Source organism: Gymnoscopelus microlampas, assembly GCF_963454915.1.
Source record: "Gymnoscopelus microlampas genome assembly, chromosome: 11".
Taxonomy (NCBI): Eukaryota; Metazoa; Chordata; class Actinopteri; order Myctophiformes; family Myctophidae; genus Gymnoscopelus; species Gymnoscopelus microlampas.
The window spans coordinates 54043700-54065381 of NC_139948.1; the positions used below are offsets into that span (position 1 = coordinate 54043700).

The window sequence follows — 21682 nt, forward strand, 5'->3', positions numbered from 1 at the left end:
ATGTAGATTTCTTCACAGTTTTACACACAGTAGAGGGATTGAAGTCCATTGCGTCCAGCAGGCAGAGATTATAGTCTGACAACACTTTCAATTACAAGCTTTGACTCTTGCATGGATCAAACCGTTAAGTGTATAAGTTGGTCAAATAAATTAAAACACCAGATTGTAGAAGGCAAAAGTTATTGTCAGTTAAACAAACAACTTTTGTGTATTATGTTCATATGTGTATGGGCTTAGGCATTAATGAGAGGTTACATTCCAAAGTTTCACTTTTTGTTCAGCTTTAGTAGTGAAGAACCCTTCTGATTGTGAATAGTAATTAAAAAAAAAAAAACACATCTGTATTCATTGTAAATGTTAAATACATGTGACTAAATACATTACCAAACATATAGATTCACGTTTCAACCACATGGTAAAAAGAATAATAAGTAGAGACAAAGCAGAGCAGATATAGTTTAAAGTATTTATTAACACAATTGTATTATTGGTACCTTTACTGTAAGCAACACCATCAATATATTTGGTATAATGTCCTATCAATTATTGTTATTATAGTTGTTGTTATTATGATTATATATGTAATAACAGTATGGTTATATTTGATGATTCTATATATAGGTTAATTATAGTTATTAGTGATAATTATACAATTATATATTATGGTAACTATTACAATGCCTGTAAACAGTTTATTATTGACAGATATATTATTGATGCTTTTGAATATTTGATTGAATATTTTATTAGGCAAAAAATGTAAAACGCCACATTTACATTTAACATACTTTGTCTAACAGGTCCGTTCATGAAAGTCCTTGCGGACTTGTTTCCAATGAGGGCCTTGGTATTCAATTCATAGACATATATAGTGGCACCACAGTTCAATATCATTACACAAAGAAATAAAAATAAAGCAGCAAAAAAAAATAAAAAAAAATAAAACACTATGTACAACAAAAGAAATAAAAAAGGGGGGAAAGATATGTACAAGAACAGGGGGGGGGGGGGGGGGGGGTCGGCTGTCTAACAGGAAAATGGTACTACCTCCTCTTTTGGCCTCCTGAAAGGTGTTTTTTTAAGGCTCTTTTAAATGAGCCCAGCGAACTGCATTTTTTGAGGGATGGGGTTAGACCATTCCAATCCTGGGCGGCAGTGCTGTAGAAGGAGAATTTGCCCCGGTTTGTTTTATGGGTGGGTGGTACCAAATTGTTGTTAACGCTCCCTCTGGTATTGTGACTGTGGGTGTCACTAACCTTTTGGAGGTATTTACTCAGATATGCGGGAATAGGGGGCATATCGGGCAAATTTTCATTTACAATTTTGAAGGCCATTCCCATTTTTAGTTGTTTAACCCTGTCTTCCACCCTGAGCCAGCCTAGGCTGGCAAAATGGGTGGGAGAAAGGTGGGTCATGGGCCCCAATCCGAGGAGTAGCCGAATCAGTTTGTTTTGGGAGGTTTGAAGCTTAGTCTTCAGTGACACTGAGGTGTTGGAGTACCAGGAGGTGCTAGCATAGTCAAAATGTGGTTGAATCAGGGCCCCTGAGAGGGTCCTGAGGGCCTGTGGGTTGACAAAAGAGGAAACTCTGCCCATAAATTTGGTTCTCTGGTTTATTATTTTGACCACCTTCGTCCCCATGCTTTCACCTGACAGGTATTTGTCGAGAATACAACCCAAATAGGTAATCTCTTCTTTGCTAGAGATAATTGAAGTTTAAACACAGAAGAGACAAAGAGATGTTGAGCTCTCTCAGATGCCTCACCTGTCTTTAGCGATTTCTTTCTTCTCCTTCTCCTTGTCCTCTTCCTTGCCCTTGTCTTGGTCCTGGTCAGTGATGATGTCCGACACCAGTCTGAGGGCACGTTCTGTGATGGACACAATCTTCTGGATAGCTTGGAGTTCATCCTCTGAGGGATAAATGGCTGCATGCTTGGTCATTACGTAGCGATCGTCTGAAGGGTCGGGGCGACGAGGCGGCTAAAAGAGAAATGGTGGAAAGAAAACTATTCATTCACAGGACAAGAAAGGAATCGCAATGAGGTTTCAATTTAGTTCATGTAAGAATATTCCAAAGAGTTACTATTCTCAGTAGGCAATTCTGTAACCCATTGGTTCTCAAAGTGGGGTCCCCCAGGGGTACTTGAGGGGGTTCCAGGGGGTCCCCAGCTAAATGATGGATAGGAACCAAATGGACCCTTATGGGTCTGTAACTCTGAGAGTGTACAAATGGAACCAAATGGACCCTAACGGGTCCATTTGGTTCCATTTGTACACTCTCAGAGTTAAATTAACATTGATTTTACAATATGAATTAAGGTCCCAGAGATAGAGATGCCATTAAATGGGAGTCCGTAGCCTAATGCATGTCAAACTGGGGGTCCTTAAAATTAAAATGGTTGAGAAACACTGCTAGAGCCGTAAAAATCTTCTCTTATGGGGAGTCCCTGGCTTATCTTTTCAAATGGGGGTCCACGGGCTAATAAGTGTCAATTTGGGGGTCCTTGACATGAAAAAGTTTGAGAACCACTGCTGTAACCAATTACTTTTTAATGACAAAGACATAGTTCTGCAACGAGTTTCTAACAATGTGTCGTGATGCGACGTGTTAGCATGTAGATCAGTTATTTTTGGCAAGCAACACCCAAGTGAACTGGCAGAATACCTCTTCAACGTAGTCGTGTCCAACAGGCTGCACGTCGTTCTGCAGTGCAGCTAGCGCCGCCGCAGACAGCCAATCAGAGATATCATTCTTGGTCTCTGGGGCAGCCATGGAGGGTGGCGTTGGCTTGGATATCTCCGCCACCTTCATCTCATCCGCTTTCGCCGTGGTCTGCAGTTTGTTTCCTCCTGCAAGGGGCGAAGGGGGAGGTAGGGTTCTTTAGTCTCAGACCATTGCTATTGGGCACAAACCCTCTTCCAATATTTCATAAATTGCCTATTTAGTGGCAAAAATAGGCGATGCAAGGTGTTGTGAGTTTGCAGATGGCATTGGATGAAGTGAACAGCCAACAAATACGATAAAACCCGAAATTGTGTCTACTAATGGCTTCATCCTTACTGCTCCAAAAGACCACAGCTAGAGAATTTATTATTTGTAGCAGGGCCTTATTTTTCAATCCAAAGTTACCGTAAACTTACCATAGACATTAGTGAACACCCAACCTCTAATCGTAAATACACACAAAAAATGAATTGATTAACCGATAAGAATTTGCAAATCAAAATTTTGATCATGCAAAAACAAACAAAACATCACTATTAACCCATTGAGACCTGAAGCCGATTCTAAAGTACATGTCCCCTAAATCCCAACAGTATTCTGAAAAACGTATGTTTCTATATCAGTGGTGCTCAATCTTTTTCATGTCAAGGACCCCCAAAATTATATGTATTTGGCCACAGACCCCCATCAAAATATTTTGTTCCAGGGACCCACAGAAGCAAAGATTTGAGTTAAAAATGTTCGCTTTAAAAATATTTATATTCAAAGATTTGCACACATTTTCACGATTTTTCAAAAATAGCAGATCTACAAGCTTGTAGCGCGGCACTCGGTGCCGCGCTATGAGCTTGTATATCTGCTATTTTTGAATAGCCCAAAGTGTAAAATAATGCTTTTTAGCTCAAATCTAAAAATGACACAGTTCCAGGTCTTAATGGGTTAACACACAATCCGATTCAAAGATTCTTAGTATTGGTTTTCTTGGTCGCCGTCCATCACTACACAAGTTGGCAGAGACTTATCCAGACATTGGCATGTAGCCTTTGAGTGCAAAGCACGCTCTGTGAAACCAGCTTCACTCTTTATTAGTGATGAGTGTTTGGACCACTTTCAACCTGGTGTCCCTATTTTGGGCACGTCATTATAGGTGCAAATTGTAAAAAAAAAATGTTTTATCATTTTTAAAGTGAAAATGGAAGTCGTTTTCTTTATTCATTGTGTGATAAGTACACATAGGGGTTCAATGACTTAAACCCTATCTACTTTAATAGATGGGTGTGCAAGGGGGTCTGTAATTGGCCCCGTCCTTTTCTATCACTCATCAATCTCTGCCGATCTACAAGCTCACACAATGCCTTGTGACGTGTAGTGAGACGATTTTTGTTTTCACTGAATGTTTGCCTATTACGACAAGCCCCGAATAGGGACGTTAGGATTCATGTGGTTGAACTGGTTAACCCATTAATACCTGGAACTGTGTCATTTTTACAGTTGAGCTAAAAAGCATTATTTTACACTTTAGGCTATTCAAAAATAGCAGATCTACAAGCTCATAGCGCGGCACCGAGTGCCGCGCTACGAGCTTGTATATCTGCTATTTTTGAAAAATCATGAAAATGTGTGCAAATCTTTGAACATAATCTATTTTTAAAGCGAACATTTTTAACTCAAATCTTTGCTTCTGGGGGTCCCTGGAACAAAATATTTTGATGGGGTCCACGGCCAAATACATATAATTTTGGGGGTCCTTGACATGAAAAAGATTGAGCACCACTGATATAGAAACATTTTTCAGAAAACTGTTGGGATTTAGGAGACATGTAGAATCGGCTTCAGGTCTCAATGGGTTAAATGCAGAGCTACACTAATCAAACAGGAATACAGCAAAAACACAGTACAGAGCATAATGGCAACAAGGTGAAGAATGAAGTCATTGTCAAATACCGCCAGGAGACGTCAAAATTCAAAGGGGACCTACTGACCTAATGACCTACTGACCTACTGACCGACAAAGTTGATCTTGGGGGCGGAGGCCTTCTTGACGGGGGCGGTGGAGTTGGCAGACGACAGACTGTTGCCCCCCCGCCACCGCTCACTATGTTGACCGGCTTCAGGTAGGAGGAGTTGTGGGTGGAGGGAGGCAGAAGCATTGGAGGAGGAGGTGCCCATGGACAGGGACGAAGAAGAGGTGGTGCTGGAGCTGCCCAGGCCAGAGGAGGGGGGGGTCTTACTGGGGGCGGCCGTGGTGGAGGAGGAGGGTCTGGGTGACCACGCTGGGCTCCGTGGAAGGGATGGGTTTCCCCAGCTTGGTGTGAAGCTTCACCACCTGGGGAACGGAGCAGAGCAACACGTTCGAGGGTTTGTTGTCCAAACCGTTTTCTAAATGACATTGTGTATTGTAACGACATGTATGTTTACGACACTGAATTTTGTTAACTAACACCACTAAACTAAAAGCCTATCCATCCATCCAACATATCACTGTTTATTTGCCATCCTAGGCAGCATGATAGCAAGCCATGTTCAGCCATTGCTTGCGCATCATGCAAATTGCTGTGTGGCTTTGACAGAGGCACAGTAAGGCCTACACAATAATGCTAAAAGGATAACACAAAAATCCCTGAGGGCTTGTTTCCATTGTGGTCCTGCGTATTCAATTCATAAAGGCTGAGTTCTGTAGATGGACACATGTTTTTTTTCTAAAATGAAATTATAGCTATTCAATAAAGGCTTTACCTTCAAGAAGGATTGCCCCTTTTCTTTTCAATTGAAATTTAAAAAAATAAATTGTACATCATGCTGAATATCAGTATTGTGGTAAGATCTAAAAACACTGCAGCATGATTTAATACCACAACACAGTCACAGACAAACGTTGGTAATCATTCCAGCGTGCGTCAGTACGACCAATGCTCTCATATCATAAATCTCATATTTGGGAACACACATGTTGACATCTTTGCTTTAATTGCCAAAACACGTCAAAGCTAAAGTTCCCATTATGACTTATGAAGCTGTAAAAGGATTGGCTTATGTCTTTATTAAACCAGATATGCAAATATGTTCTGTTTTTTTGTCCTTCCAAACACCTGAACCAAGCATAGAACTTGCGTAGCGGTCATATATGCATACATCTGTGCCAAATATACACAGTATAGAGACAAGTACACAACGTCCAGTAAGCCTGCCTGTATGTGGGCGTGTGTATATTGAATTAGGGTTAATATCTTTTGTGACCGTTTACAATCCATTATGTTCCTAAATAATGTGTTTATCGGTGTCAGCCAGGGGTCTATAATGGGCCCCCTCCTTTATTACCCCTTTACAAATATCTACAATCTCACAGTGCGACACGTTGAAAGATTGTAGATTAATGTAGTTAACCACATTAATCCTGGCTTACCCAGTTTGGGCATGCCATTATAGGCAAAGGTTTAAAGACTTAAAAAATATGTTTATCAAAGTTCTCAAATTTTGAAAAATCGTCAATGTATAAAACTTCATAAGACAAGCTGTGAGCTTGTATCCCAAAGTACAAATTAGTGCTTACGTGGTTAAGCCTAATCCATAGGTAAAATGGTGTCGCTGGTCAAAAAGAACTGATCTATGCGAGCAAGTGACACATGATGGTAATACATGGTAGCATAAAATAAATACATTACCTTCTGATGCTTGGCCCCACGGATATGAGCGGCGTAAGCGTCGGCTCCGGTGCAGGAGACGTCACACAGCGGAGCTGGTTCTGGACGCCGCGGGCAGAGCTGCTGGTTCCTCCACTGCTGCTGCTGCTACTGCTGCTCTGAGACACCTTGAGAGCCGCTTCCTTCTTCTTGTGCTTCTGGCCCTCCAGGTGCTCCTTGTATGTCTGGTTGGAGAGGAAGGGGGGTTACTATTCCTTCATTTGAGACACCATTTGCTTCAAATGTAGGACGTATAATGCAAGCCAAGCATGGCGTTTCAGCATAAAATCTAATCATGTATTAAGTCGGACAAACCTGCAAAGTTTGTTAAACTAATTTGATCAGTGTAAATGTAGAATTGATATACAGCTTTTCAAGGTACTCAAACAAGCTTGTAGATCATGTTTGTTTTTGGTCTATAACAACATGCCCAAAATAGGGAGGCGATATAAAAGACGATATAAAAAGCACAGTGTGTACTGAATCAGACAGCTTCTTTCAATCTGTCTTCTGACTGGAAAAGCACTACTTCTTAAATCAAGTCTAACACTGGCATGAAGCACTCATGAACTCATGAAAATGTGTGCAAATCTTTGAACATAATCTATTTTTAAAGCGAACATTTTTAACTCAAATCTTTGCTTCTGGGGGTCCCTGGAACAAAATATTTTGATGGGGTCCACGGCCAAATACATATAATTTTGGGGGTCCTTGACATGAAAAAGATTGAGCACCACTGATATAGAAACATTTTTCAGAAAACTGTTGGGATTTAGGAGACATGTAGAATCGGCTTCAGGTCTCAATGGGTTAAATGCAGAGCTACACTAATCAAACAGGAATACAGCAAAAACACAGTACAGAGCATAATGGCAACAAGGTGAAGAATGAAGTCATTGTCAAATACCGCCAGGAGACGTCAAAATTCAAAGGGGACCTACTGACCTAATGACCTACTGACCTACTGACCGACAAAGTTGATCTTGGGGGCGGAGGCCTTCTTGACGGGGGCGGTGGAGTTGGCAGACGACAGACTGTTGCCCCCCCGCCACCGCTCACTATGTTGACCGGCTTCAGGTAGGAGGAGTTGTGGGTGGAGGGAGGCAGAAGCATTGGAGGAGGAGGTGCCCATGGACAGGGACGAAGAAGAGGTGGTGCTGGAGCTGCCCAGGCCAGAGGAGGGGGGGGTCTTACTGGGGGCGGCCGTGGTGGAGGAGGAGGGTCTGGGTGACCACGCTGGGCTCCGTGGAAGGGATGGGTTTCCCCAGCTTGGTGTGAAGCTTCACCACCTGGGGAACGGAGCAGAGCAACACGTTCGAGGGTTTGTTGTCCAAACCGTTTTCTAAATGACATTGTGTATTGTAACGACATGTATGTTTACGACACTGAATTTTGTTAACTAACACCACTAAACTAAAAGCCTATCCATCCATCCAACATATCACTGTTTATTTGCCATCCTAGGCAGCATGATAGCAAGCCATGTTCAGCCATTGCTTGCGCATCATGCAAATTGCTGTGTGGCTTTGACAGAGGCACAGTAAGGCCTACACAATAATGCTAAAAGGATAACACAAAAATCCCTGAGGGCTTGTTTCCATTGTGGTCCTGCGTATTCAATTCATAAAGGCTGAGTTCTGTAGATGGACACATGTTTTTTTTCTAAAATGAAATTATAGCTATTCAATAAAGGCTTTACCTTCAAGAAGGATTGCCCCTTTTCTTTTCAATTGAAATTTAAAAAAATAAATTGTACATCATGCTGAATATCAGTATTGTGGTAAGATCTAAAAACACTGCAGCATGATTTAATACCACAACACAGTCACAGACAAACGTTGGTAATCATTCCAGCGTGCGTCAGTACGACCAATGCTCTCATATCATAAATCTCATATTTGGGAACACACATGTTGACATCTTTGCTTTAATTGCCAAAACACGTCAAAGCTAAAGTTCCCATTATGACTTATGAAGCTGTAAAAGGATTGGCTTATGTCTTTATTAAACCAGATATGCAAATATGTTCTGTTTTTTTGTCCTTCCAAACACCTGAACCAAGCATAGAACTTGCGTAGCGGTCATATATGCATACATCTGTGCCAAATATACACAGTATAGAGACAAGTACACAACGTCCAGTAAGCCTGCCTGTATGTGGGCGTGTGTATATTGAATGAGGGTTAATATCTTTTGTGACCGTTTACAATCCATTATGTTCCTAAATAATGTGTTTATCGGTGTCAGCCAGGGGTCTATAATGGGCCCCCTCCTTTTTTACCCCTTTACAAATATCTACAATCTCACAGTGCGACACGTTGAAAGATTGTAGATTAATGTAGTTAACCACATTAATCCTGGCTTACCCAGTTTGGGCATGCCATTATAGGCAAAGGTTTAAAGACTTAAAAAATATGTTTATCAAAGTTCTCAAATTTTGAAAAATCGTCAATGTATAAAACTTCATAAGACAAGCTGTGAGCTTGTATCCCAAAGTACAAATTAGTGCTTACGTGGTTAAGCCTAATCCATAGGTAAAATGGTGTCGCTGGTCAAAAAGAACTGATCTATGCGAGCAAGTGACACATGATGGTAATACATGGTAGCATAAAATAAATACATTACCTTCTGATGCTTGGCCCCACGGATATGAGCGGCGTAAGCGTCGGCTCCGGTGCAGGAGACGTCACACAGCGGAGCTGGTTCTGGACGCCGCGGGCAGAGCTGCTGGTTCCTCCACTGCTGCTGCTGCTACTGCTGCTCTGAGACACCTTGAGAGCCGCTTCCTTCTTCTTGTGCTTCTGGCCCTCCAGGTGCTCCTTGTATGTCTGGTTGGAGAGGAAGGGGGGTTACTATTCCTTCATTTGAGACACCATTTGCTTCAAATGTAGGACGTATAATGCAAGCCAAGCATGGCGTTTCAGCATAAAATCTAATCATGTATTAAGTCGGACAAACCTGCAAAGTTTGTTAAACTAATTTGATCAGTGTAAATGTAGAATTGATATACAGCTTTTCAAGGTACTCAAACAAGCTTGTAGATCATGTTTGTTTTTGGTCTATAACAACATGCCCAAAATAGGGAGGCGATATAAAAGACGATATAAAAAGCACAGTGTGTACTGAATCAGACAGCTTCTTTCAATCTGTCTTCTGACTGGAAAAGCACTACTTCTTAAATCAAGTCTAACACTGGCATGAAGCACTCATGAACTCATGAAAATGTGTGCAAATCTTTGAACATAATCTATTTTTAAAGCGAACATTTTTAACTCAAATCTTTGCTTCTGGGGGTCCCTGGAACAAAATATTTTGATGGGGTCCACGGCCAAATACATATAATTTTGGGGGTCCTTGACATGAAAAAGATTGAGCACCACTGATATAGAAACATTTTTCAGAAAACTGTTGGGATTTAGGAGACATGTAGAATCGGCTTCAGGTCTCAATGGGTTAAATGCAGAGCTACACTAATCAAACAGGAATACAGCAAAAACACAGTACAGAGCATAATGGCAACAAGGTGAAGAATGAAGTCATTGTCAAATACCGCCAGGAGACGTCAAAATTCAAAGGGGACCTACTGACCTAATGACCTACTGACCTACTGACCGACAAAGTTGATCTTGGGGGCGGAGGCCTTCTTGACGGGGGCGGTGGAGTTGGCAGACGACAGACTGTTGCCCCCCCGCCACCGCTCACTATGTTGACCGGCTTCAGGTAGGAGGAGTTGTGGGTGGAGGGAGGCAGAAGCATTGGAGGAGGAGGTGCCCATGGACAGGGACGAAGAAGAGGTGGTGCTGGAGCTGCCCAGGCCAGAGGAGGGGGGGGTCTTACTGGGGGCGGCCGTGGTGGAGGAGGAGGGTCTGGGTGACCACGCTGGGCTCCGTGGAAGGGATGGGTTTCCCCAGCTTGGTGTGAAGCTTCACCACCTGGGGAACGGAGCAGAGCAACACGTTCGAGGGTTTGTTGTCCAAACCGTTTTCTAAATGACATTGTGTATTGTAACGACATGTATGTTTACGACACTGAATTTTGTTAACTAACACCACTAAACTAAAAGCCTATCCATCCATCCAACATATCACTGTTTATTTGCCATCCTAGGCAGCATGATAGCAAGCCATGTTCAGCCATTGCTTGCGCATCATGCAAATTGCTGTGTGGCTTTGACAGAGGCACAGTAAGGCCTACACAATAATGCTAAAAGGATAACACAAAAATCCCTGAGGGCTTGTTTCCATTGTGGTCCTGCGTATTCAATTCATAAAGGCTGAGTTCTGTAGATGGACACATGTTTTTTTTCTAAAATGAAATTATAGCTATTCAATAAAGGCTTTACCTTCAAGAAGGATTGCCCCTTTTCTTTTCAATTGAAATTTAAAAAAATAAATTGTACATCATGCTGAATATCAGTATTGTGGTAAGATCTAAAAACACTGCAGCATGATTTAATACCACAACACAGTCACAGACAAACGTTGGTAATCATTCCAGCGTGCGTCAGTACGACCAATGCTCTCATATCATAAATCTCATATTTGGGAACACACATGTTGACATCTTTGCTTTAATTGCCAAAACACGTCAAAGCTAAAGTTCCCATTATGACTTATGAAGCTGTAAAAGGATTGGCTTATGTCTTTATTAAACCAGATATGCAAATATGTTCTGTTTTTTTGTCCTTCCAAACACCTGAACCAAGCATAGAACTTGCGTACCGGTCATATATGCATACATCTGTGCCAAATATACACAGTATAGAGACAAGTACACAACGTCCAGTAAGCCTGCCTGTATGTGGGCGTGTGTATATTGAATGAGGGTTAATATCTTTTGTGACCGTTTACAATCCATTATGTTCCTAAATAATGTGTTTATCGGTGTCAGCCAGGGGTCTATAATGGGCCCCCTCCTTTTTTACCCCTTTACAAATATCTACAATCTCACAGTGCGACACGTTGAAAGATTGTAGATTAATGTAGTTAACCACATTAATCCTGGCTTACCCAGTTTGGGCATGCCATTATAGGCAAAGGTTTAAAGACTTAAAAAATATGTTTATCAAAGTTCTCAAATTTTGAAAAATAGTCAATGTATAAAACTTCATAAGACAAGCTGTGAGCTTGTATCCCAAAGTACAAATTAGTGCTTACGTGGTTAAGCCTAATCCATAGGTAAAATGGTGTCGCTGGTCAAAAAGAACTGATCTATGCGAGCAAGTGACACATGATGGTAATACATGGTAGCATAAAATAAATACATTACCTTCTGATGCTTGGCCCCACGGATATGAGCGGCGTAAGCGTCGGCTCCGGTGCAGGAGACGTCACACAGCTCACAGCGGAGCTGGTTCTGGACGCCGCGGGCAGAGCTGCTGGTTCCTCCACTGCTGCTGCTGCTACTGCTGCTCTGAGACACCTTGAGAGCCGCTTCCTTCTTCTTGTGCTTCTGGCCCTCCAGGTGCTCCTTGTATGTCTGGTTGGAGAGGAAGGGGGGTTACTATTCCTTCATTTGAGACACCATTTGCTTCAAATGTAGGACGTATAATGCAAGCCAAGCATGGCGTTTCAGCATAAAATCTAATCATGTATTAAGTCGGACAAACCTGCAAAGTTTGTTAAACTAATTTGATCAGTGTAAATGTAGAATTGATATACAGCTTTTCAAGGTACTCAAACAAGCTTGTAGATCATGTTTGTTTTTGGTCTATAACAACATGCCCAAAATAGGGAGGCGATATAAAAGACGATATAAAAAGCACAGTGTGTACTGAATCAGACAGCTTCTTTCAATCTGTCTTCTGACTGGAAAAGCACTACTTCTTAAATCAAGTCTAACACTGGCATGAAGCAACCAATAGATTACATCGTGATCCCTGCCCACTTTACACAATTCTGTCCTAAGTTGGAGCAGGAAGGGACAAATATTTAGACTAAAATAAAGTCTTGATGTGGGCATAGATTTGCAAGTAAGTCAGGTCAGTGTTCTAGTTAACCAAAGTTATTCATGAATATAAATGTGAATATTAATTCCTATTCATGAACATTTTATAAAACCTATTTGCCTACAATTTTGAGGTATTTCTACTTTACTTGAGTATTTCCAATTTCCAATACTTTTACTTCTACTCCACTACATCTCAGAGGCAAATATTGTACTTTTACTCCACTACAATTATTTGAAAACTTTAGTTACTAGTTACTTTTAAGATATAAATTATTACATTATAAAACATACCTTAACCACTTTAGCCTTATTTTATACATAGTCTATTTGAAAATAGCCGATCTACAAGCTCACAACGCGTCGCAGCGCGACGCGTTGTGAGCTTGTAGATCTGCTATTTTTTAGCATGTGCGACAGTGAAACGTGTCTGGGCGGAAACAATTGCTTGACAGTTTGGTTCCGCATCGACAGTTTCTCCACAATTTAGAGGCAAATGTGGGCACATAATCATAAATATGATGATCCTAATATACAATTGAGAGTGGCGCGCATGCGCGACCGACACGGTACGACCGACCGTGTACCGTCTACTCTCATTACGGTCCTTTTCAACCCCAAAACAAGCGCGACCATCCGCTTACAATAAGCGGACATGGCAGTTGCCAGGTTCAGAGAAACAAGCAACCAGGTTAATGAAAACAACCGCAAAGCCACGGCGTCCTCTAACATTAGTCAACCCAGTTACAATGCTCGGTGCAGATAAACACTTGTTGAACCAAACAGTGCGTCAAATGAATGTCTATTTACTGCTAGTAAAACAGTCAAATTACAACAGCATCTCCTTCTAGAGTTAAACTCATGTTACTCTATACTGAGTCAAAGCCACGTTGTTTGCCATTGTCTCAGTAAAGTCCACCAACATATAAAATATCATTGTTCTGTCTCCTGTACTATGTCTACTGGTCTTGTATCCCAGCCAACATGTCCAACTGGGCCCCATGTGGGTTTTTAACTGGGCAGATGGGCATGGGTTACATCTGGTTTTGCACATGGGTTCCACCAAGCACCCACTTGTGTTAGCCCACATGGGCTTAAGTGGGTTTCTAACTGGGTCTTAGGTGGGCTCCAAATGGGCAAATATATGTCGGAACCATGTGGGCGCCACCTGTGTTTGCCTATATGGGTTTGAACTGGGACCTGAATGGGCCTGAAATGGGTTCCAGCTGGGCAAATTACATGTGACCCATGTAGGCCACACTTGTGTTGGCCCATTTAGGGCTCCAACTGGTTTTGCACATGGGTTCTACCAAGCACCCACTTGTGTTAGCCCATATGGGCTTAAGTTGGTTTCTGACTGGGTCTTAGGTGGGGTCCAAATGGGCAATTTGATGTCGGAACCATGTGGGCGCCACCTGTGTTTGCCAATATGGGCTTGAACTCGGACCTGAATGGGCCAGAAATGGGTTCCAGCTGGGCAAATTACATGTGACCCACGTAGGCCACACTTGTGTTGGCCCATTTAGGGCTCCAACTGGTTTTGCACATGGGTTCCACCAAGCACCCACTTGTGTTAGCCCATATGGGCTTAAGTGGGTTTCTGACTGGGTCTTAAGTGGGGTCCAAATGGGCAATTTGATGTCGGACCCATGTGGGCCTCACCTGTGTTAGCCCATATGGGCTTAAGTGGGTCCTGACTGGGTCTTAGGTGGGGTCCAAATGGCCAATTGTATGTCACACCCATCTAGGCCTCACCTGTGTTTGCCCATGTGGGCTTGAAGTGGGATCTGAATGGGCCTTAGGTGGAGTCCAACTGGGCACGTTTGAGACCCATGTAGATCCCACTTCTAGCAGCCCAAGTGGGTAACATCCGGGCCCTTTGCCAACATGGGTTTCAAGTTGGTCCTGAAGGGATTTAAATAGGAGAATTAAACAGTATATTGACAAGAACCATGTTTAACTACTGCTAAGTTTTACCAGGGTGAAAAAACAATATCAGACAATATATCTTTTGACAATGTTTATTTCTGGGAACTTTCGGCCTTCTGGTTGTAAAATACAAAATGCTTTGGTATTTTTAAAATATAAAATATATACATGGAAATAAAGTGTAGACAGTATTGGGCCAATATGCATCTTCAAGTCTCGTAAACAATCCATTTAACTCTCGTAAATTATCATTAAGATAGAACTCTTGTAAACAATCATTTGTAATGATGTATACATGACACATAACAGTGCAACTCTAAAGTAACAACTTAAATGTTCTGGACACAAACTAATAAGGAACCCATATCTCTTAACTCAACTACAACAAAAGGAGGGTTCTTCTCATGAGGTAGTTAATTATTCCAGCAGAGGGCCATTTCAGCCAACAAATCCTGAATGATAAACACACCACAAACTGTGTGTGTGTGTGTGTGTGTGTGTGTGTGTGTGTGTGTGTGTGTGTGTGTGTGTGTGGCCTATTGGACCTGTTCCTGATTTTCCTGTGTTCCCTGTGTTTTCGAGGGATCTTCTAGCTCGTAGGGTCCGGTTTCCACCACGGTCTCGAGCTCCGGTGAACCATTTGGACACGGCCAACTCTGCCTCCTTCTGGTTTATTTCCTGCGTGACGGCGTTCTTCTTTATTGCCCTTAAAGATAAATGACAAGAAGCCAACTTAGTAATGCTGGCTTGATTTTTACATTATGAAACCATATAAGACAGACATCTTTTCAAAAGTTTTATATCGCTGAGAAATGTGTATGCTTTTTAAAAACAACCGAGTCAAATCTGAGAACAGTTCATTAGAGTTGTACTCCAAGCTATTCACACGGCCAAGTGCTACAGGAAAAATGCAGGATTATGTATAGAACCTGGTGGCTAAGATGTTCTGATGCATTATTGAGCATTCTTTGCTGAACAGAAAAAGAAAATGGAACAATAATTTTAAATGTCTTGAGGTATGGTGGCAATTTAGTTTTCATGTAGAACAACTAAGTTCAGGTGGCACCATATGTTATGGCAATAACACAAAATCAAATTTACCATATAGAACGTCAAAAAGTGCCAGTCCTCGGAACGCCTTCTTGCCACTGCGTCCGAAAAGGTTATACTCGAGTGCCAGCTTATTGGTAAGGAGGAACCCCATCATCCTCCTGACACAACGGTCCACGGAAGTCCCCCCAATGTCTGCAACCATGGCAATCTGAGTACGATAAAAGTCACAGGAAGGAAATTCTGTATTAAGTGAACAGCTAAGATGTCAATGCCCGTTGTGTGCATGCACTCAAAGGGCAGGTTAACAGACTACCAATGTGATTAGAAAATACAAGCACATTTTGAAGTGAATAAGAGATTTAGAAAATACAAGTACATTTTGAAGTGAATAAGAGATTTGAACTTACAACTGCAGACTTAAAGTCAGGGTCACCCAGCTTTAAGTTCATGGACTCGAGATCTGCCTACGTGTCCAGCGGGAACACAGCTCCTTCAGGCAGCATGTTCAGCATCTGCCATGGACCTTCTGAGTGCTCTTTACTTCCTCTAGGAGTCTCACGAGCTGGGTGAACATTTGTTCTCCCATGCCTGGTGCTCGTGGTGCTGGACTTGGGCTGCTCATTGGGGTTCCAGCTGTGGGTCGTCTTATTGGGGGTCCGGCTGTGGGTTGACTAGGGGTTCCAGTGCGGTGGCTCATCTGGGTCCCAGTGGGGCGGCTCTGTCACAGTTGATAATAATAAACTTTATTTGTAAAGCACCTTTCATGACATGACATGCAGCTCAAGGTGCTTACAATTACAGTAAAGTAAAACTAATTTAACGATAAAGCAAAAAAAGAAAGCAAAAGCATAAAACAGCATTTAAAAATCAACCAAAAGCCAGAGTGAAGAAATAGGTCTTCAGCTGTGTTTTAAAGCTATTCACAGAGGCTGCCTGCCTTACGTGTAATCGGAGTTTATTGGGGTGCTCACGTTTGTGGGTTCAGTGGGGCGGCTGATCAGGTTTGCAGTTGGGCGGCTTGCTCTTGGTCTTCCAACTGGGGTGTCCACACTCGGGATTCCAACGGGACTGGGGGTTCTTCTGGGACTCGGGGTTTCTAAACATAATGTAACATTTCAAGATGTTAAATTCTCTGTATATTTTATAAAAAAGAATAAAATCTAATTCCACACTTTACATACTTGTCTGAGAAGAGGGAGATACACCGGGGCTGCTGCTTGGACTGCTGATCGGACTTGGACTGCGGCTCCTGTGTCTTTTGGGGGGGGGGGGGGGCTCACTTTCTTGGACAGTGCACGGGGAGGTGTAGGTGGTAGGAGGTCATCATCGAAAGCTTCCGATTCCTCCTCACTCGTGAGCGCCTCCCTCTGTTTTTGCGGTGGCCTACATTCAGTTAAAAACATACATTTTAGCAAACATAAAAAAGTAACTTTAAGCAGTAGTTCTCAAAATCGAGTCCGGGGACCCCATGGGTGGATGGGGTTCCAGAGCATTCCTTGCAAAATGTATTAAAAAAAGTACAGGCAAGAGGGACAAATCAGTTTAACCATGCATACGTCAACCATTTGAAAATTGCTGATCTACATGCTCACAACATGTCGCAATGCAAGACGTGGTGAGCTTGTAGATCGGTTATTTTCATTTTTTTTGTAACAATGAAATAGGGCATTCATTTACGAAAAAACAAAAAGTTACAAAGAGATACAAGGTTTCACAACAATATCATGAATACCAGTGATCAAAGCTACAGAAACAGAACATTAAATAATGAGTTGATATTTAATTTATACAATCATGCTGTTTGTTGTGCATGGTGAGGGCTTGCATGTCAAACAGCTCATATATGAGAAATATAGCATGAAATGACATGGAGGAGCGAGCGAGCAGGAGTGTGAGGAATGGGAATGTGGTCGTCAGTCTAACCTGCTTGCTTTCTCCGGACTCGCATCTAATCTTCACCGCCTGGCTCAGAGGTGGGACTAATGCGTCAAATAATTATAATGGGTTAGATACAGGGGGAAATTCCAGGTTTCAGGGGTCCTTGAGGGCAGGGGTCTTCAACAGGGGGTCTGGGACCCTTTGGGGGTTCTCAGAGTCACTACAGGGGGTCCCCCAAATCTTTGTGTGATATGATAATGTTTTTGTTTTACATGTTGTTCTACATGTTTGACCACTTGAACCCTAGTATCCCTTTTCTGAGGAGAACTTTAGCCAAAAATAGCCGGTCTACAAGCTCAAAACGCCTTGCAGCGCGAGGCATTTTGAGATTGTAGATCGGCTATTTTTGGGAAAGACATATACAGTAGGTGTGTAGAGGGAAAAAAGAGCAGCAAAAGTTTATCTGAAACACAATTCTATACAATATAGAAGGGGTCCCTGCTTCATCTCTCTCTCAGCCAGGGGGTCCTTGGTCTGAAAACGTTGAAGACCCCTGCTTGAGGGGGTCCTCAGATAAATCCCCAGATAAATGAAGGCTAGTTAGGAACCAAATGGACCCTTATGTAGCTGTAACTCTCAGGGTGTATGGTGGTCCGTGGTCTAATGCAGGGGTTCTCAAAGTGGGGTCCGGGAGGGCCCTATATTCATCAGCTATTTAAAAAAAGAAAAACCTTGACATAACACCACAAATCTTGTATGGGGTCCTTGGCACAAAATCTTTTCAGATGGGGTTCCGTGGTCAAATACACACCTTGACAAGAAAACATTTTAGAACCATTGCCTAACAACAGCTATTTTTAGTTACCTCCTGTGTCGCCTTCGGGATGCATCATCACCATCAGTCGCTATGTCCGATGACGTCTCTCCCAGCTGGAGCTTCTCACGAGCCACTGCGTATGTCTCTTCAGGAAGAACACAAAAACAGGGGAAGGGGACATTAAAGCAATTTTTCAAAGTTAAAACAATATGATGCCAAAGTTAAACCTTTGAATGGCACAGGCTATCATAAGCCTATCATTGCCTACTTGCACATACATTGTAACCAGGGGTGCACATAACTTTTTAGGTGTGGTACTCAGAAGAGCACCTGGAGATGTGACTTGGTGCGCATGGTCCCGTCCGGTTTTGTCAGCGGGGGGGGGGGGGGGGGGGCGAGGAAAAAAGGACGCTCTGCTTTTAAATTACGCCGATCTTCGCCGTTTTTTTTCCTCACGCTGTTAGGTAAAGCCCTCCAGGTTGGTGCCCTGTGCTGCTGCGCTGATTTTATCCGCCAGATTGGGACGTTCACGGCATATTTTGCACCATTACGGTGCGTTCATCATCGGTGACGAGTGCGGCGAGGCAATGCGAGGCGAAGCGAGGCAACGCGAGTCAACACTCATACAATCACGTGCAGCATGCGTCCTCTACCCCTGCGCGTAATGGCTGTACATGGGGCCGACGGGTGCTTTAGAGTGATTGTGTGAGTATGGCTTCAGGAAGGAAATTCCTGTCCCAGCTGTTGGTACGCAAAAGCGCCTCGCGTTGTCTGATGTGGTGCGCATTTTTTATTTTGGGTTCGCATGCGCACCTGCGCACCAGTTATGTGCACCCCTGATTGTAACACTCCTTGTAAAAGCTAAGCTACTGGTGGCAAACTTGTTTTCAATGTGGAATAACAAAGTTCATGAGCCTTGTCAAAAGTAACAAGTGGGTGCATGATGTTGCGCTCCCTTTCCACCAGTTAGAGCAGCTGTATGCTGTGGCATGCTTCTACTATTGTACATCAAATGTTTTGCAAAACTTCAACATTTAATGTAGAAATGCACACGGAACAATTAAAAACTCAAATTTACCATATTATGCAACATAAAAAAGACGCAGGTTTTGGAACTTCTTATTATGACGGATACAAAAGGTTGGACTGCATCATTCTTCTGGTACAATCATCTAATGAAATGCCTCCTATGTCTCAACCATGGCAACCTGAGTATATGGTAAAAGTCACAGGAAGGAAATGCCATATTAAGAGAACGGCAAAGATATCAATGCTCTGATCCTAACATGGTTAGAAAATACAAGCACATCTTAAAGTGAATATGAGATTTGAACTTACAACTCCAGACACGAATACAGCTTGTCAATTGTGGACTGGACATCTTCATCTCCAATTTACTTAGACAAAGAGAGAAGAATTACCCAAAAGAAAAAGAGACACACACACACACACACAAAACATTTTTTTTTAAAAAAAGCTTGTATGGAATTCATCAAGACTGTGTATGTGTTTCAATGTTTAGAGTAGCAGGAGCTAGAAGTTTAAATATATTTCAGTCTTTAATACGTTACAGTATGTCATGGCACAATAGCCAACTCTTAAGAGATGGCTAATAAAATAATCACAAATGTATGAAAAGGGTCTTGTTGACAGAGGGACAACGGACATACCATTCCTTTGTCCAGTGAGGTTCCCTCCTGAAATGGATTCAAATAACCCTAATTAGTCACTGCAAAATATCAGTTTCCATTAACTAACCTTGGCAGTGTAAAGTAACTAAGTACATTTACTCAAGTGCTGTACTTAAGTACAATTTTGAGGTACTTTCACTTCACAGAAATACTTCCAATTTTAAGTACTTTTACTTCTACTCCACTACATCTCAGAGTCAAATATTCTACTTTTACCCCACTACAATTATTTGAAAACTTTAGTTACTTTGTAGATTTTGATTAGTATTACAAAACATACATTAGCCACTTCAGCCATTTGAAATAAGCAGATCTACAAGCTCACAATGTGTCGCATCGCAAAACATTGTGAGCTTGTAGATCTGCTATTTTCAAACGTTTTTCTGCATTTCAAAACTTGAAATGAGACATTCTGCATAATGAGTACTTTTACTTTTGATACTTTAAGTACATTTTTATAACAAAAACTAGCATTCTAGCTAACATTATGCATTGTTTTTTTCCCCCCATAAACAATAGCATTCCTATTATGAGGGAAACATCCGCCCAATTCTCCCAAAATAGCAGATATACAAGCCAAAATAAAAAGTACATTTTTAATTCCGGACTTTTACTTGTAATAGAGCAGTGGTTCTCAAACTTTTTCATGTCAAGGACCCCCAAATTGACACTTATTAGCCCGCGGACCCCCATTTGAAAAGATATGCCAGGGACCCCCCATAAGAGAAGATTTTTACGGCTCTATAGCAGTGATTCTCAACCATTTTAATTTCAAGGACCCACAGTTTGACATGCATTAGGCTATGGACCCCCATTTAATGGCATTTATATCTCTGGGACCCCAATTCATATTGTACAATCAATGTTAATCTAACTCTGAGAGTGTACAAATGGAACCAAATGGACCCGTTAGGGTCCATTTGGTTCCATTTGTACACTCTCAGAGTTACAGACCCATAAGGGTCCATTTGGTTCCTGTCCATCATTTAGCTGGGGACCCCCTGGAACCCCCTCAAGTACCCCTGGGGGTCCCCGGACCCCACTTTGAGAACCAACGTAATAGAGTATTTCTACATTGCAGTATTGATACTTTTACTGGATAGGCTGGATTGGTGCTGCTCAGATGCAATCTAATGCCAACCTGGTATATCCGGTAAATTTTCACATACACACACATGCAAACATGATGTCGTTTCCGTATCCGCTCTAGACCGGAACTGTTGCCTACTAAGTCAAGTGAATTGATAACAGACCCGTCCAGTTAGCTCCGTTCATTCTTTTTTCTTTTAGTTCACCATTATAAATTAACAAACTGCTTCACATTGGTGCTGGTTACAACTATGCTTATGCAATTATTAAAAACGCTAAAAATCTATAATTGTATACACAGAGATAAACTAATGAGAATGCATTTTAATCACGAAACGGCGAGCTAACGTGAACTAGCATGCTAGCTAATATTATGCATTGCTCTCCGGACTTGCCACGGCAATATAATATCATAATAAGTTTAATCAAACGATGGTGGTATCTGAACGGGTACAAACTATATTACTGGCCCCAAAAAATGGAGGGAAACAGCTTGTTGTTACTTACATAAAAACATATCTCATCACTGCTCCAACACTCCGTCTCCTTGGAGTGTATCCAATCCGAGAAATAGATCCGGAGATTCTGGAACTACTTCTTTTAATGTCCAACAACCTTTTGTTGATTTTATTTTGGTTTGTTTCAGCTAAAAAATCTCCTTCTAACGAAGGCTGGCATACGTTAAATTCACCGAGCGGTTTGAGAATTCAAACAGGAATGACGTCAGTTCCTGTAGTTGCCAGTGTTTCCATATTTTGCGAAAGAAATAAGCAGACAGGTCTATGAAAACAAGCCGAAAACTGTGTATTGGCATATGGTCATGTGGTGACTAAAGGCCACATGGCCTATATATACATATAGATTAAGGGATCAAA

The 21682-nt window shown here is 42.0% G+C and overlaps 1 protein-coding gene across 7 annotated transcripts; it reads right to left on the reverse strand.

The window, feature by feature from the left end:
• Window positions 1-667: 667 nt before the first annotated feature.
• Window positions 668-21477, reverse strand: LOC311056438 (zinc finger RNA-binding protein-like). 7 transcript variants are annotated; one of them, XM_084073046.1, is made up of 18 exons: window positions 21315-21477; window positions 19698-19724; window positions 19366-19424; window positions 18076-18172; window positions 16514-16715; window positions 16304-16428; window positions 15740-16050; window positions 15381-15540; window positions 14825-14985; window positions 14106-14255; window positions 11673-11882; window positions 10009-10336; window positions 9030-9232; window positions 7366-7693; window positions 6387-6589; window positions 4731-5050; window positions 2665-2849; window positions 668-1979 (listed from the first exon to the last, which is right to left on the reverse strand). In XM_084073046.1, the coding sequence occupies exons 16-18, from the start codon at window positions 4891-4893 to the stop codon at window positions 1761-1763; spliced, it is 567 nt and encodes a 188-aa protein (XP_083929172.1). In that variant the 5' UTR covers window positions 4894-5050; window positions 6387-6589; window positions 7366-7693; window positions 9030-9232; window positions 10009-10336; window positions 11673-11882; window positions 14106-14255; window positions 14825-14985; window positions 15381-15540; window positions 15740-16050; window positions 16304-16428; window positions 16514-16715; window positions 18076-18172; window positions 19366-19424; window positions 19698-19724; window positions 21315-21477; the 3' UTR covers window positions 668-1760. The 7 variants fall into 7 exon arrangements, with proteins under 7 accessions (XP_083929172.1, XP_083929171.1, XP_083929173.1 ...); XM_084073045.1 differs by adding an exon at window positions 19106-19235 and having other exon boundaries at window positions 14106-14985; XM_084073047.1 differs by lacking the exon at window positions 14106-14255.
• Between the last annotated feature and the right edge of the window lie 205 nt (window positions 21478-21682).